The sequence below is a fragment of the Bos javanicus genome, chromosome 3 (assembly GCF_032452875.1).
Source record: "Bos javanicus breed banteng chromosome 3, ARS-OSU_banteng_1.0, whole genome shotgun sequence".
Taxonomy (NCBI): Eukaryota; Metazoa; Chordata; class Mammalia; order Artiodactyla; family Bovidae; genus Bos; species Bos javanicus.
In genome coordinates this window covers 92,250,329-92,267,293 of record NC_083870.1, presented here as the reverse complement: position 1 = coordinate 92,267,293, position 16,965 = coordinate 92,250,329, and the positions used below count along the sequence as shown (strand labels likewise).

General features: G+C 47.6%; 1 protein-coding gene across 1 annotated transcript; it reads left to right on the top strand.

Annotated features, from left to right (window-relative positions):
* Positions 1–13,872: 13,872 nt before the first annotated feature.
* On the top strand, positions 13,873–16,573 carry MRPL37 (mitochondrial ribosomal protein L37). The gene is made up of 3 exons (XM_061411859.1): positions 13,873–14,012; positions 14,415–14,618; positions 16,361–16,573. Exons 1-3 carry the CDS (start codon positions 13,977–13,979, stop codon positions 16,436–16,438), a joined length of 318 nt encoding a protein of 105 aa, XP_061267843.1. The 5' UTR covers positions 13,873–13,976; the 3' UTR covers positions 16,439–16,573.
* The last annotated feature ends 392 nt before the right edge of the window (positions 16,574–16,965 follow it).

Here is a 16,965-nt window from a genome sequence, read left to right as displayed (position 1 = left end):
AACTGTGACGGAGGGGAGTGATTCGGCAGTGATTTGCTCATAGGTGCGCTGTGGGTATCTAGTGAAGCCAGGGCTACACCCCTGGTTTCCCAGATCAGTGACCTTTGTCAGAGGTCAGAGCTGAGATGTTTTGAGGGAAAAGATCTGGACCTAAAAACCATCTAGTCCCTCTGCACCCTTTCACTCTCACAAAGGACAGGTCAGAATGACTTTAGCCAAAACCATCTGTATGTTTGGGGTTAGTACTAGAAATTATGTTCCAGAGTCCCATGGAGGACGGTCTCTATTCAGTTCTCCTACCCATTGTTTCCAACTCATTCTTCCTTAGTCCCTAAATCAGGCTGGGGTTAGGACAGGTCCTGAAAACACAAAATGGTCCAGGTAAGTGGGAACAGAATTTTCCAATAAATAATTAGGGAAGAAAGAGACTTGGCAGGGTCTGGGGGCTAAGCCAGAGAAAAAATCCTAGGTTTGGGGAGAAGTCAACTGGCCAGCCTCTTAAGCTGCTCAAACTCATTCCTGATAACTGAAAGCTGTTTTTTTTCAGCCTTTAAACACTTCCAGTGTCCTCGCAAGGTGCTCTGAAGGACCTCACAAGACTTGTCACCCTTGCGTGATCCCAGTAACATTACTATGTAGATGAATTGCATTAGATGTATTTTAGAAGTTAAAGATAACTTGTTTGACTAGGCTGAAAACATACCCTATGCTTTCACCGTATGCAGAGAGGTTCTGTAAAGTCTATAATAAAATTCTGTAAGATATAGAGCTAGAGAAGCAGATTGGGGTAATGGAGAGATCCTGGGCTTTAATGTAAAGGTTCCCCTCCCAGTCCCATCGCTTACGAGGTTTGAGACTTGAAACAAAGCCTTTCATCTCTCTTGAGTTTCATCCTCCATGTCATGAAATCCCATCCAACTTGTAGATAAAGCTCCTGGCACAGAGTAGATGGTATTATTCATATACTGCTGCTGCTGCTAAGTCGCTTCAGTCGTGTCCAACTCTGTGCGACCCCATAGATGGCAGCCCACCAGGCTCCCCCATCCCTGGGATCCTCCAGGCAAGAACACTGGAGTGGGTTGCCATTTCCTTCTCCAATGCATGAAAGTGAAAAGTGAGAGTGAAGTTGCTCAGTCATGTCCGACTCTTAGCGACCCCATGGACTGCAGCCCACCAGGCTCCTCCATCCATGGGATTTTCCAGGCAAGAGTACTGGAGTGGGTTGCCATTGCCTTCTCTGATTCATATACTAGTGAATCATAAATTCTTAATATTTTATCCATTTTAAAGTTCTAGGAACAGTTGCAGGGTTGGGACTAAAACTTGGGTTACCGGACCCCCAGTCCAGGGTTCTTTCTGCTGTACCACACAATCAGGAAGTTAAATTTCTAAATATTTGTGTTTCTGATGTATAATGAACCTTACAGTAAAAAGCTTCAATGCCTTTCATTTGTCACCACAAGAGAAATTGAGGGTGTTTTCCTTCAAAGTGTTCTGGGTTTGCTTTAATCCCATAGTTTTTCAAATGAAGATGTGTTCCTGAGTCAGGTGATATTTTTTCAACTGGAATGAGTAGCCTGCCAATCACAGAAATCACCAGAGCTCTGCCAACTGATGGACACAGTCATTAAAAAGAACGCAGTGTTAACTTTGAGAGTTAGAGGACTGATATGTGGACCCAGTGCAGAATTTAGACCCCTATGTCTATGCCTCTTCCTCTTTTAGGGAAGTAGGTTTTGGGGAAAATGAAGCAAGGGAGTTTGCCTGGCACTGCAGCCCCATCCTGCTGAGAGTAGGGTGGTTAAATTAGTTTTTAAAGACTAAGCACTCTGGATCAAATCTTTGTTCTTACTCCTTTCCCTGAGAAGCATTTTGGGCATCTTATAGAAATTTTATAGTACAGCCAGAGTAAATTAAAAATAGGTGAGGAGATGAGCATAGAAACAGTGAGGTGAGTACAAAAAATCTATTCTTTGAGGTTGTACTTATATAGGGGAGCACCAGTATTGGCTCTCAGCTTGCCGGCAGTCAACAGATGGTACAGAGATGGGGTCAGCTGACCAGGCCTGTTGCTTTTTTCTATAAACCAAGCACACCTGTTTACTTGTTACCTATGGCTGCTTTTGTGCTAGAGTGGCAGAGCTGAGTAGTTATGACAGAGACTATATCCAGAAGCTGAAAATATTTACTGTCTGGCCCTTTAAGAAAAAATTTGGCCCCTGATATAGAGAAACATTTTGAGTTAACGTAGTTCACCGTGTCCAAAAGACAAAATAGTACTCTACCCAGGTAAAGCCCACCCTTCTTGTATGGAGGCCAAAGAGAAGTTCAGAAGGCCTCGGAGGACCCAGTATAATAAATTGAAAAACATCTTGAGGATTCTTTTGACAAATATAGCAGTACAGTTCATATGGCCTCTTCATACAAAATTCTGCTTATAAAATGGCTCGTTACAGAATCTCAGAGGTAGATGCAAAAAATTATCTGGTGCTCCCAAACTCAGCGCTCCTCAAGTTATTCATGATCCAGAAGATATTTCCTTTATTTCTGAAAGCTTCTTTCCCTTGATAAAGCAGCATGTGCTTAATGCTTGGCCCATATCTATTGAATGAAGTATATTTGGCAGACATGAGCTTTTCCATTCGGGGCTAGGGTATGGGTTAATAGAAGGGATCTAGGTTTTGGAGGGTTGGCATCTATTGATCTAGGCTTGTATGCTAGGGTCTGAATCCTCTATACCTACAGACAGAATACAAACGACCCTTGCCTGCGAGGTTCAGTCTCATGATCTCAGCCATTTTAATAGCTGTTTGAATTCTTCCTGTGGCGAGTACTCTACGTCAATCAACTGTTAACTGTTTTTAAGCAGATGGTCATTCCTGGAGCTGAGTTGAAATCTGGTTCTCCTGGCTTCTGCTCTTTATTTTTAGTTCTGTCCCCTCAGATGTCAGAACAAATCCCATCTCCCTCTCAAGGCTGCTCTTTCCCCAAAATGCTACTGGGCAGGCATAAGCATCTTTTCCTGAATCATCTTTTTTTAGTGTTTGTTTTTTATGATTGATGACCCCAAAGGTGTAAAGCAGGCCCTCTGGCTTACCAAGACCAAGTTAATAGAAGGCCTTCCTGAGAAAGTGCTTAGCCTTGCTGACAATCCGAGGAACCACATAGAGAACCAAGATGAACGCGTTCTGAATGTGATCTCTCATGCTCGTCTCTGGCACTCTACTGAAGACATCCCCAAGAGAGAGACCTACTGGTAAGTTTCCCCCAAGTCAGTAAGATTTCCTACTGATGAATCTTGGAGTCAGCTTTATACCTCCAAATGTCTCTTCTTTTCTCCAAGCCCAGTCATTGTGGACAGCCTGATCCAGCTGTGTAAATCCCAGATTCTCAAGCATCCTTCTCTGGCCAGGCGGATCTGTGCCCAAAAGAACATGTTATCCACCACCTGGAAACGAGGTTAGTCCTCCTGTACACCAGAAAGACCCTGTCTGTCCCTTGTCTTTCTACTCTCAGCCCCACCTCCAGCTTATATTCCCATCCTTGCTGCCATACTTACTCTCACTGCCATCCTTCATGGTCCAATTTGTGGCTCAGACACATCCTCAGTGTCATTAGTTTTTGCCCAGCCTTTCTTTCTTTTATTCACTTCTTTCCAAGACTTAATTCACACCATATCAGTTGAGTGCCTCCAAGTGCCTAAATGTTGACCATAAGTTACAACACAGTCTGCACTCACAAAGCTCATATTCTACTGCAAGAGCCTTCTTACTCTCATGCTTTTTTCCTTTTCTAGATCCACTTTCTGCAGAGCTGCTAGAGTGATCTTTCTAAAGTGCAGGTTCTCTCTGTCCCTCCCCTGGGTCAAATCTTTTATTGTCTCCTAATAGCTGAACAGTTTATGGTGGTATCCAGGTCTTCTGGGCTTTAGCCACCAGCTGGTCTTTCTAGTCTTATCTCTCTCTGCCATCCCCACCTCCATTCCCCTGTTGGCCACTTGCCGCTTTTGGGCATCAAGCTTTGCGTATGCACGTGCTATATGTTCTGCAGGGAATGTTCTTTTCTGTTTTCCTTATTTGACTAATTTCTCCTTGTCCGCATCATTTAGCTCAAGCCCACATCTCATGCAGATCCACAGATCAGCTCTCTGCTCCTTTTGTCCATAGGCCTACTTTTGTCATAGCACACATTATACTGTATTATGTTTGGTGATTATCTAGTACCTTTTCTATCTGCCCCACTAAACTGTGAACTTCTGATGATAGAGACTGTGTCTTCTTTGTCCGCAGTATCTAACAGTGCCACACAACAAGCGCTGACTAAAGGGATGGGCGAATCAATACCAGATCCCAGATGTTTTAGGTAGGGATGTTCCGAACACAGGGGTTGTCCTGGGTGGAACCCTGGAGCAGGGAAACCAGCTGTGGAACAGTTTAGGTTTTTAGGACATCAACTTGGTCAGGCTTCACCAGTTTGCCCCTGTGAGTATGGACTTCCTGGCAAAGAGTCAGCTTTGCAGAGGTAATGGCACCACTAAGGAAATTAGTGAACCTCATTAATAGAGGAGTGCTTGTTGGCCCATTATCAAGTATTACCTCTAATTAAACTGCCCCATTTGGAGCTGTCACTGGAGAAGGGATGTGGAGGGAATTGAATTGGAAACCACAGTAGAGTATTCTGTGGGGAGAATCTAAAACCCAAGGTTACGAGAGGTCCAGGCACATTTATCTTCCTTGCAGATTATATGCGAAGAAACAGGAAGTACTTGAGAAAACTGTTCCTGAAGTGTGGGTATGAGGTGTTTTACCAGGTGGGTCAGAGTTTATCCATCCACAGATGGAGTATCCCCTTTTGCACAGCCAGTAAAGGAGGACACATGTTAATTAAATGACAGTGCTGTTGGTCAGACCAGTTTTTAGACATACAGCATCAGCAGCGTTGGTCCATTCCCATCACATTGTGATTGTAGTATTTAATTTGTATTTCTGAAAACTCAAGGACCTTCAGAGAAAAATTTGCCCCTGTGGGGAGTCCGTAGCAGGCCATTGTCCAGGAGGCTTTCTAGATGGCGTTCCTCTTCCTGTGGGCACCTCTGTGACGGGGATCTGCTCACGTCCACAGCGGCAGGCTTGCTGCTTAGGCAGATGGGCGTTCGCTTCCTCGTGCACCTGTGTCTCCTTGTGGCAAGTACGCTCATCTGACTTAAGTGAGGCTTTCTGACTGGCTCATTTTTTTAACTCCGAGTGACTGAGGTCAGTTGAACCCTTTTCCTGGGTTTAGCAGCCTTTCGGCTTAGCCTGTAGTCTCAGTACTTCTCTCTCCATCCTTCCTACTGTATCGTGTTCCAGTTATCTGTGCTGACTTCCCCTGAGCTCTGCCACGCAGCAGCAGGCTTCTGGACCGTGGAACATATTAGGGCTCCTTCACTGGAACACCTTCCTCCCTTTTCTTTGCCTGGCAAACTCTGACCCAGTAGTATTCAACCAAGGGCGGTTTAATCCTCTAGGGGAGATTTGGCTTTGTTTGGAGACATTTCTGTTTGTCCTGACTTGAAGCAGAGCCGGGGCTGGCAGTGAACGTTCTGTTGGCATCTAGTGGGCAGAGGCCAGGGTGCTGACAGATACCTACAGTGCATTGCACAGCCTCCCTCACCAAAGAACTACCTGAAATGTGGACAGCACCCAAGTTGAGAAGCTCTGCTCTTATCCATCTTTCTGAAGCAAGTTTGAAGGCGTTTCAGGCAGCTTCCCAGGCCTCCCAGAGGAGGTCGGTTTCCCCACCTCTGCTGTCTCCCACTGTTGGAGCACTTACTCCCTCGTCAGCCCTTGAGAGGGACTCTCTGTTCAAGGGAGTTCAAACTGGTCCCCAGTGCAGAGCAGGTGCTTGGGAAGATCTGAACCCGCAGCCTCTGAGCCCACAGAGATCACCAGGCCTCTCGGTTCATTGGAAAGAACACAGGTCAAAGAGTTCGCTGGTCAGTCCCTCTCAAGAAACCCAGGAGTAACACCTTAACCAAAGTTCTCTGGTTTTTTCTTTTCTATTTTTTAGGATAAAAGCTTTATTTTTAACTAATCTTTTTTTTAAATTTATTTATTGAAGTATAGTTAATTTAAAAATACTGTGTTTCAGGTGTATAACAAAATGGTTTAGTTATATGTATACATATTTTCTTTTCAGACTTTTTCCCCATATATGCTTTTACAGTGGGTCCTTGCTATCTATTTTACATATATAGCAGTGTGTATATGTTAATTCCAACTGCCTAATTCTCTCTCCCCCCACCATTCCCCTTCTGTAACCATTCGCTTGTTTCTGACTCTGTGAGTCTGTTTCCATTTTGTAAATGAGCTCATTTTTTAGATTCCACATGTAAGTGATGTCGTATGATACTTGTCTTTCTCTGTCTGACGTCAGCTAGTATGATAATCTCTAGGTCCATTCGTGTTGCTGCAAACGGCATTATTTCATTCTTTTTTATGGCGAGTAACATTCCATTGTAGGGCTTCCTTGGTGGCTCAGTGGTAAAGAATCCGGGTCGATGGACAGTTAGGTTGTTCCCTTATCTTGGCTATTGTAAATAGTGCTGCAGTGAACATCAGGTGCATATGTCTTTTCAACGTATGGTTTTCTTTGGATATATGCCCAGGAGTGGGATTGCTCGATCATATGGTAGCTCTATTTTTAATTTTTTAAGGAACCTGCATACCATTCTTCACAGAGGCTGTACCAATTTACATTTCCATCAACAACGTAGGCGGGTTCCCTTTTCTCCACACACTCTCCAGCATTTATTGTTTTTAGGCTTTTTGATGATGGCCATTCTGACTGGTGTGGGGTGATAACCTCATAGTAGTTTTGATTTGCATTTCTCTAATAATTAGTGATTGTTTGGTCAGTAAGTCATGTCTGACTTTTTTGGGACCCCATGGACTGTATTCTGCCAGGCTCCTCTGTCCATGGGGTTTTCCAGGCAAGAATATTGGAGTGGGTTGCCATTTTCTTCTCCAGGGGGTCTTCCTGACTCAGGAATCAAACCCAGGTCTCCTGCATTGCAGGCAGATTCTTTACCTACTGAGCTCTCTGATATTAAGTATCTTTTCATGTGCTTTCTGGCCATCTGTATGTCTTCTGCAGAGAAACGTTTATTTAGATCTTCTGCCCACTTTTTGATTGGGTTTTTTTTTTTTTTTTTAATATTGAGGTGCATGAGCTATTTGTATATTTTGGAGATTAATCCCTTGTCAGTTGCATTGTTTGCAAATGTTTTCTCCCATTTTGTGGGTTGTCTTTTTTTTTTTTGTAATGGTTTCCTTTGCTGTGCAAAACCTTTTAAGTTTGAATAGGTTCTGGTTTGTTTTCATTAGGAAATGGATAGGAAAATGTATTATTGCATTTCATGACAGAGTGTCCTATTGGGTTGGCCAAAAGGTTTGTTCAGATTTTTCTGTAATAAACCTGAACAAACCTTTTGACCAACCTAATACCTATGTTTTCCTCTGAGTTTTATAGTATCTGGTCTTGGCTTCAGGCTTGTGCAGTCTTTCTGGTGGGAAGGACTGGCGCTTGCCCATTGGTGGGTAGAGCTGGGGCTTGTCCTCTGGTGGGCAGGGCTGTGCCCAGGGGTGTGTTTAGAGGTGGCTGTGGGCTCAGGGAGACTTAAAGCAGCCTGTCTGCTGATGAGTGGGACTGTGTTCCTGCTCTGTGGTTATTTGACTGGAGGGTCCCATATGGGCTGTTGGGTGGGGCCAGGACTTGGCATCAAAATGGCAGCCTCCAGGACAGCTCACACCAAATGAGTACTCCCCAATACCTCTCCACCATGGGTTTCCTTGACCCCAGTCTGACCACAGCTGCCCCTGCCCCCCAACCCCCTCCCCCCCAGGAGACCCTCTAAGGTCAGCAGTAGGTCTGGCCTAGGATCCTGTGAACTCAGTGCTTTTTCCCATGGGTCCTGGTCCTCTTAGAAGACCCTGCATCCACCTTCCAGGAGTGGCATTTGTTTCTATTCCATCCCTCTTGAGATTCTGCAGTCAAGCCCTGCTGGCCTTGAAAGCCAGATGCCCTGGGGCTTCCTCCTCCTGATGCCAGACCCCCAGGCGGAGGAACCTTTTGTAGGGCTCAGAACTTGAGAACCTCTGTGATACAATTATTTTCCAGTTTGTGTCTCACTCACTTGGTGGGTATGGGATTTGATTATGTCACAAATGTAACACTCCTACCATCTTGTCTTTGTCTTGGTAAATAGAATGTCTTCTTTGGTAGCTTCCAATCCTTTTTGATGATAGTTGTTCTGCAGTTAGTTGTTCCGGTGTTTTTGTGAGGGGAGGTGAGCTCAGGTCCTTCCTGCACCGTCTTATCTTCATGTCCCCTTCTAGTCTATAGAATGAAGATCACTAGATTGAACTCCAGTCCTGTTAAGTGCTTTTTCTGTGACTTCAGCCTGGCCACTCAGTCTTTGGATCTGATGTTACTTGTCTACTCCAAGGCGTAGCAGAGGCAGAGGATGGCACCCAGACATGAAGAGAAGGAGGCTTATATGATAAGCACAAGGATGAATCTCCAAAGTTGTGTTTTCTGTGATGAGGCAGATCAGATAGTGAAGCTGTAAAAGGCTTGAGGAGCATAGCAGGATGAAAGCTTTTGACTTTGCCTAGCTAAGGCTTTAAACCAGGTTAGACTAACCGCTTTTCTCCCCATTTAGAGTCTACTCTGATTCAGGTCCATGGTTCCAGTGGAGCCCAGCTGAATGCCAAGGATCCTCTGCCTCCCATTGCCTCCCGAGAGGAAGTTGAAGCTACCAAGAATCATGTTCTCGAGACTTTCTCTCCCATATCTCCCACTATCAGCCTTCAGGAATGCCATATTTATGATGTGAATGATGACACGGGTAAGTATCAAAATGCCTTTGACTTTTAGGCAGCATGCAGATGAGGGACAGGCTTTTTCCGAGAGAAAGGAAACATTGAGTACTTTCTATGTATTAGGATCTCATGTGCATTTTCTCCTCAGAGCCCTGTAGCAGCCCCGTGAGATAGGTGTTGTTAACCCTAAGGAAACGAAGACTTTGCTGATTGTGATTGATTCAGCGGGTGACTTTACTTTTGACTCCTAAGAAGTCATTTTGTTGCATCAGTTTTAATGGGTGGCTTGAGGGGCTTTTGACCAGGCATCAAATGTTTCCCTTATTTATAGTTCTCTTGAAAGATACCCCCTCTATGTGCACCCTGTAAACTCTGGCCAACCTTCTACTAGGATGGAGGAAGCTCATAGTCCTTTAATCGGGCTATTCATCCCACCTCCATTGAACAAAGCACCACCACTTCCCCACTGAGACACGACAGAAACTAGGGAGTTGGCCTGGACGGGCCTGCAGCTCCTGCCGTCCACGCAGTCATTATGAACTGCAGTGTCTTCCTCCTCAGCCTCTCTTCCTTTCCAGCTATGCCTCAGTCAGTCCCCAGTGTCTCTCACCAGCCCGTTACCCCAGTCTCTTAATGGGCTAGTGTGACCTGGGCTGTTTCCTCTCTCGTCTCTCTAGTTCACAGTTCCAGAGTCGACTCTCTAGAATGCGGATTTAATCCCATCGCTCTTCATGCCCATCTCCCCACTGCCTGTTGGATAAAGTTTGAACTCCTTGGCTTATCACACAAGGGCCTTCACATCAGCCCTCTGCCCCTCTCTCCAGCCCCATCTTTGTCTCCTCCCCAGCCCCATCTTTGTCTCCTCCCCCCATGGGCTCCCTGTATTCACTGTCCTTTTCTCACCACCGTGCTCTGGCACTTTCTTTTCCCTCTGCCTGCGCTCTGACCATTCACCCCTCTTTCTCTTCAGCTAAATAACTACTCATCTGTCATGGTTTTCCTTCGGACTCACTTCTTCCCAGAAATGCTCTACAACCTCGCAGTCTGGTCAGGGCTCTTTGATCTGTCCTCACCCAGCCCCCTGGCTCCCCTCGTGTCTTGACATGTCCCTCTGCGTGGATGTGATCAGTTTTCCCGTCTGTCTCCCCTCTAGACTTGGTGAGCTCCTCAAAGGCAGTGACAGGCACCGTGTGGGCTCTGTCCCTGGTACCTGTCTTAGAGATTGGTACAGAGTGAGTGCTGAGTGATGCGTATTCACACGTGCGGAGGAACTGAGGCAGACAGGAGAGTCGGGTCTCCCTTAAGTGATGCCCTCCCCTGGGGTTTTCAGAGCCCACACTTTCCCAGCCTCTTTCTTCCTCTATTTCGTCCACTTTTGCCAATCCCGGTCCTTCACTATAGAAGCCTCCAGCCTCCGAGAGTTTGCCCACGGCCATGCAAGGGAAGAAACGGTGACCCGGCAGAATCGTGGCTGAGATGGACGAGTGCTGAACTTGGATTCTATGAGACCCCGTTTGTTACTAATAATGAAGTATTTTGCAAGTGATTTGCTTTTTAAAAAAGTAATCACATAGGTTTCAGGTTATCTTTCTAATATCACTGTCATCTGTGTGCTTGATTGAATGAGAAAGGGGTGGGGTTAGAGCTAGCCAGCAAGAATTACCTGGAACAGGTAAGCGAACATTTTCTATAAAGAACCAAATGGTATTTTAGATTTTGTAGGCCACATATAGTCTCTGTCACGGCTATTTAATAGATATGTAGATGAGTGGGTGTGGTTGTGCTCTGGTAAAAATTTTGTTTTCAAAAGCAGGCCAGATTAGAGACTTCCCTGGCAGTCCAGTGGTTAGGACCTCACCTTCCGAGGCAGGTTCTCTCCCTGGTCAGAGAGCTAAGATCCCATATGCCTTCTAGCCAAAAAACCAAAACCTAAAACAGAAGCAATGTTGTAACAAATTCAATGAAGACTTTAAAAACAGTCCACAACAACAACAAAATCTTAAAGGAAAAAACAAACCCAAAATATGTAGTGTCTGGCACTAAGCTAAGGTGGGCTGACTTTCCTGAGGCTTTGGGTGGGCCAGTTAACCTGTCCCTCCACATGATGACGTGTCTTGCAGGATTCCGAGAGGGCTACCCTTACCCCTGTCCCCACACCTTGTATTTGCTGGAGTCAGCCAACTTACGAGCACACCGCTTTCAGCCAGATCAGCTGCGGGCCAAGATGATCCTGTTTGCCTTCGGCAACGCGCTGGCTCAGGCCCGGCTCCTGTATGGGGTATGTATGTGGGGAAGACCACCGAGCTGCCTTACGTTGTGTCGGTTTCCTGCCTTACCCTGCTCAAAGGAAAGGAAGTGTGGAGGGAATTCTTTGGCTTGACCGAAGAGTTTCAGGGAGAGGCACTTCCACTCACCCTGCCGTCTGTTGGGGACCTACAGTGTGTCTGTCTTTACATAAGATGCCTCATCACGATGGCCCACAAGGTTTCATTGTGATCCCCATTTTTCAGATTATACTTCTGAGTCCCAGGAAAGCTAATGAGCAGCTTGTCGAGCATTACACACAGTAAGTGGTGGAGAGAGGATTGGGACCAGATGGTCTCAACTCCGGAGGCTTCAGTTATATGTCCTCCAGCACACGGCCTTAAACTGCACTAACGGAGCCCGAGCACAGGGCTTTATCAGGAAGGCAGGGGATGGCCCAGGCCTGCCTGCCCTCTCAGGACAGGTTCTGAAGACCCAACATAGCACCTGGATGGTCACCCCTTGATTCTAAGAGCAGGTCTCAGGGACCTAGATGTTACAGAACGCAAGCTGAGTGGTTGTTACACAATGCCGTCCCACGATTGGAGGAAAGCCTGGCCGGGGAGCAAAGGCCTCCAGGCAGGGAATAGCAGTATCGAAGTCCCCACATAGGTCTGGGACGCCAGAACCCTGGTTTTGTGTGTGTGTTGGAAGGTGGGAGGGGAAGAATGTTTTTGAGAGCTGCTGTCAGGCTCCCAGGTCTTGATTAGAACCCAGCGCTCTCCTGGAGGAGCAGTGAACTCGAACGTTCTGTTTCTCATCCTCGTTGGTCTAGGAACTAGGTGGGGTTGGTACAGTGTGGTTAGCCTGATGAGACAGGGAGTAGAATGGACCTTGTCTGTATTGAGCATCTGCTACATGCCAAACATTTAACTAGGGCTCCCGTATAGCGGTGGTTCTCAAAATATAACCCTGGATTGTTAGCAGCATGAATACCATCAAGGGACTTGCGGGAAATGTGAATTCTCAGACCACCTGACATCCTGCATCAGAAGCTCTGGGAGTGGAGCCTGGCAGTCAGTTTTAACAAGCCCTCCAGGTGATGCTGGTACAAGCACAAGTTTGAAAACCACAACACTAAAATTTGAGAACTACCGCATTATTTAATCCTTACAGCAGCCCCCTTGTGGCAGATACTAGTAGCTTCATTTTACAGATGAAGAAACTGAGGTTCAGAGAGGCCCAGTAACTTCCCCAGGGTAACACAGCTAGAGATTAGCAGCTGTTGCATCTTTATGTGACGTTTTTGTGTCTTTCCAGTCCTTGGGAGGTTATCTTAATTCCTATTCTCTGACATATTTTTTGAAGGCTCTGGAAGGTCAGGTAACTTGCCCAGGGCCCTACAGCTAAAGAGTAGGGAGGCAGGCATTGGAACCCTGATCTCTCCAGCCTCAGGGGACATGCTGCCTCCTGACTGGGGGGCAGGAGAGGGAGGCAGAGAGAGTCACATGCCAGGTCCCAGGCCTGCAGGCTCATTGTCGCTCCTGTGCCAGCAGAACACGGTAGCAATGCTGTCACTAATTGCCACCCAGTTGGGTAGGAGAGGAGGCCTCCCCCAGCCCCTCCAGGTACAAATTATTCCTGGGGATGTGAAGTTGAGCAATTATGGGAAGAGCCTCTGTGTAAAAGGTAAAATTGCTGAGAAATTTATGTACTACCTGCAGCTTTATTGATCTGTAGAGGGAGATAAGAGTCAATACAGGATTCTCAGCTAACACTTAGAGGTACTTTTCTTTTTATTTATTTCTCATGCAGCTAAGAACAGGTATTTCTAAGGCCAACAGTCCCAGTGTGGCCCTCACTGAGGTCTGCCATTAGCTATTCCTAATGTCAGATTCAGCCGTAGAGCGGTGAATGCAGTAGGCAGCATCTTTGAGTCAAGGATGCTTTGCTTCACGGGGCCTGCCTATTGAATCTTTGTCCAGCGGGTAGTAGTCATCAGACTGGATTCCTGCAGACTCAGTAGGGTGAACATATGACTTGTCATCGAAACTGGAATACTGTTGAGAGTGACAGGTGCTACTGTCAGATACAATGGGACACTAGGTGTAAACCAGGACAGTAAGATTTTAAGAGATTTAACAGCCTGGGTCTCGTCCTGGATGACCTGGAGCAAGTTACACCGCCTCTCTGGATCTGTTTCCTCATCTGTTAAATGTGTATGTCGTGTTGTACCATGCTAAGTCGCTTTAGTTGTGTCTGACTCTTTGCGACCCCAAGGACTGTAGCCTGCCAGGCTCCTCTGTCCATGGAATTTTCCAGGCAAGAGTACTAGAGTGGGTTGCCGTGCTCTCCTCCAGGGGATCTTCCCGACCCAGGGATCCAACACGTCTCCTGTGGCTCCTGCAGAGCAGCGGATTCTTTACTGCTGAGCCACTGGGGAAGAGACCTAAGTGGGTATATACCACTGGATTTATGAGATTAGAGGTGACTGTGTAAAACGGCTATGATGCCCAGGACATGAGAGGCCCTTAGTAAATAGTTGCTAGTATGTTACTGTTACCAGTGGCACTGATTGAAAGAGATAATTAGCAGACATGTCGACTGGCGAAAGCCTGGGGCTGACACAGCTGGAGTGGACACTCAGGAATCTGACGCACTGAGTTGCATTTCGAGAGCCCAAAGCCCAGGTGAGATGCCTGCAGGACGTTCCAAGAAGCCCGGCCCTGAGGGATAAAGTAAGGCAGAGAGAAGGTGTGTGTGACTGAGCACTAGCCCCTGTGGGTGCCGATGTCACATGTCATTGTGACCTCAGCAAGTCACCACCTCAGCTGGTCTGTCTCCTCAACCGTCAGATGGAGTGAGAACTGAATGAGATCGTGTCTATTAGATGCACTGACGCTCCAGGTCAGCATTTGATAAGCGTCATTGTCACCGTCAGGTTACACCATGGGTTTGGGGGGGTTTCCCGTCGTTAACCTCCCAGCTCATCTTCCCTCACTGAGCAGCTTGCCTGGCAGTCGCCTCTCAGTGGCAGGAATTAGTACTTTAGTGTGCTCAAGTTGAAGAGCAGGTACGCTGGGGCCACGATTGGTCTGAGCCCAGGGAGAGCCAGGCTGGGTATGTGTGAGAAGGCCTACCCTGGACAGTGCCCTTAGCTCCACCTTCTGTTTTCATCTTTCATTGTAGGAAAACCACTCAGTGGGGTAGGGGGTTATTTAAAAGGCCAGAGCTAGAAATTGCCTGGTTTGTGCTGTTCTTATACCTCGCCATTTCTGATTGCATTTACTTGTCCTTTTTTCCTCTCAGAACGACCCTAAGGTTTTGGAGCAGCCAGTAGTCGTGCAGAGCGTGGGCACCGATGGGCGTGTCTTCCAGTTCCTGGTGCTGCAGCTGAACACCACAGATCTGGCCTCCGAGGAGGGCATCAAGAATCTAGTCTGGGTGGACTCCGATCAGCTCCTCTATCAGCACTTCTGGTGTCTCCCAGTGATCAAAAAGAAGGTGGTTGTGGTAAGTCCAGCCATCTCTGGCTTGGTGACTGGACCGGGCCCATGGCTCGTCCTCCCCAGAGAGAGCCTGGCTTGGGATGGAGGGCGTGCTTGTGAGTGGAGCACCGGCTTCAGGAACCTCATGTTCAGGACCTCTGTCTGCCTGGAGGGCTGCTTCAGCCCAGCCCGCCAGCTAAAATAGCACCTTCCACTCTGGGCCCCGCCCAGCTCTTCACGCTCCCCTCTGCGCCCCCACCACACCCCTCTCCTCTTGGCTCTGTCTCCAGTTGCCTGAGCAGCTCAGGATCCTAGTAAGTGCTGCTCTTTTTATAGAGGAGGTGCCTTCCTTCTTACACCCCATTCCCTCTTCACTCGCCCTCCCCCATTTCTCTTGCATCTGGGTGTCCTTACTTGTCATTCCAGGTGTAGCCTAAAGACCAGCATCCCAGTCCCAGCCTTGCTTAAGTTCTCGGGTAGGTCGCCATAGCCTGGGGGCCCCCATCACGGTGCAGTCACACTGCTGTCCTGCGGTTGTCTATTCACTGTTCTGCTCCTCCGTTAAACTGCGCCCTGAGCTCCTGGAAGGCCGAGTCTGAACGACGCGTTCATTCATTTCACTCCACGGATAGGGAATCCCTCACTGCCGCACCTCCAGTGCTCAGCTGGCTGAGACCAGGCCTGTGTTCTGTGCGCTGGGCAGTGACAGTATCTTAACGGATTCATAGTATCAGGCAGTGATAAAGCCTGTAAAAGACAGAACGGGATTGGGGGGTGAGAGAGAGCAGCGCGGGTGCAGTGCTGGGTCTGTGGCTCACCAGCTGTGTCTCACGCAGGGCTTGAGTAGACTTGCTTAATGTAGGGTTGTTGAGTCTTTGAGCATCATCTGTATGTTAGTTGATGTTGCTATGCCCTTGAAATGCCTGCTGGTGTGAGCCTTCTCTCTGGCCCCAGGCCCTGTTCTCTGTCCCTCGCCTGTGCGGCCACATCAGCCGTCTTCTGCGCATCTTTGCTCTTAGTTGCCCTCTCTCTCTGTCCCCTTCGTGGCTTCAGGTCCTTTTCTTTCAGCCTTTTCCTTCCATGAGCGTGACTTAGTGCCAGGCCTGTCCTGGTGTGGTCACGTGGCTCCTCCTTACCCATCTCTTCCTCTCACCAGCCCACCTCCACCAGCCTCACCCTCTCTTTTTCTTCTTAGCCCTTTCTAGGTGCCCTTTAGTGCTCATTCATACATGTTCTCTTCTTGTATGGAAGTCAGTGAGTTGTTTTCTCTCCTGCTTTCTTAGTATCTTTTTCCTGCTTCATGGTGAGGCCTGTCACCCTTCGTCACCACTATTTGCACCCCTGGTTGGAAGCTCCGTGAGGGCGGGAGCCAGATTCAAATTACTATTGGGTTTCCAGCGCTGGGCACAGCTCTCATACAGAGAAGGTGCCTGATAAGTGTGTGTGGGATGAGAGAGGGATTCTTGTCCCTGGGAGTTAAAAGGAGCAAATGAAACACTTTTTCGTGGTGGTTGAGTTGAGGGGCACTAGGGACCAGGGCAAGGTCGGCAGATAAGTTGGCCTGGAGGCGCAGAGATGCCTCATGTCCTTCTCCCGAGCCCAGCCCCCGCCTGGCATCGCTTGGCACCAGCTCCCCAGCACTCCTTGATCGCAGGAGAAAGAAACAGTTATTATCCAGGCGCTTAGGATTTACATAAAACCGACCTTTGTTTTAATTGCTGCCATTAAACCTAGTAGCAAGATCCTAATGGGCTGTGTTCTTTTCAGGAACCTGTTGGGCCGACTGGTTTCCAGCCAGAGACATTCAGGAAGTTTTTAGCTCTGTATTTGCACGGTGCTGTGTGAGCCAAGGACTCTTCTAAGGCCGGAGCCGCCTGCGCCCCTCTCTTCCTGAGGATCCTGGAGCCTGGATGGTGCCTGAAGCTGCAGCGCTCCTTTGGCTGGTGGTCTCACCGATAATAAAAGAGCCCTTCTGGTGCACCGGAGCCTGTGTTTATTATCGGGGAGCTTTCAGGTGGGGCACCCAGAGCTACGCACAGGCCCTGCCCCTGAGTCTACCTCTGTTGCAAGGGCCAGCCCTGGAGCCTCACCTGCCCCAGCTTTGTCTGTGACCCATCTTGTGACTTTACATAAGAATCTTCCTCTCTCTGAGTTTCAATTTCATCATCTGAAAACTTGTGGCTAATGTGACTTACATTGTTTTACAGACTATAGATTACTTGTATGTAACGTTTGCTTCCTATTAGGTGCTCTGGAATGGTCGCTAGGTTCTGTGGGAATTATTTAAATTGTGGACACATTCCACAGTGACTGCAGGAAATCTGAATAGAATATTCATTGTAGATTTCCCGCTAGTATCTTGGTTAATGGAC

Bases quoted from the DNA above. Each gene is read 5' to 3' on its own strand.
- MRPL37 (XM_061411859.1), top strand. From the start codon at position 13,977: ATGAGATCGTGTCTATTAGATGCACTGACGCTCCAG. The intron at 14,013-14,414 runs GTCAGCATTTGA...TTTTCCTCTCAG, and splicing joins TAGATGCACTGACGCTCCAG to AACGACCCTAAGGTTTTGGA. The intron at 14,619-16,360 runs GTAAGTCCAGCC...TGTTCTTTTCAG, and splicing joins TCAAAAAGAAGGTGGTTGTG to GAACCTGTTGGGCCGACTGG.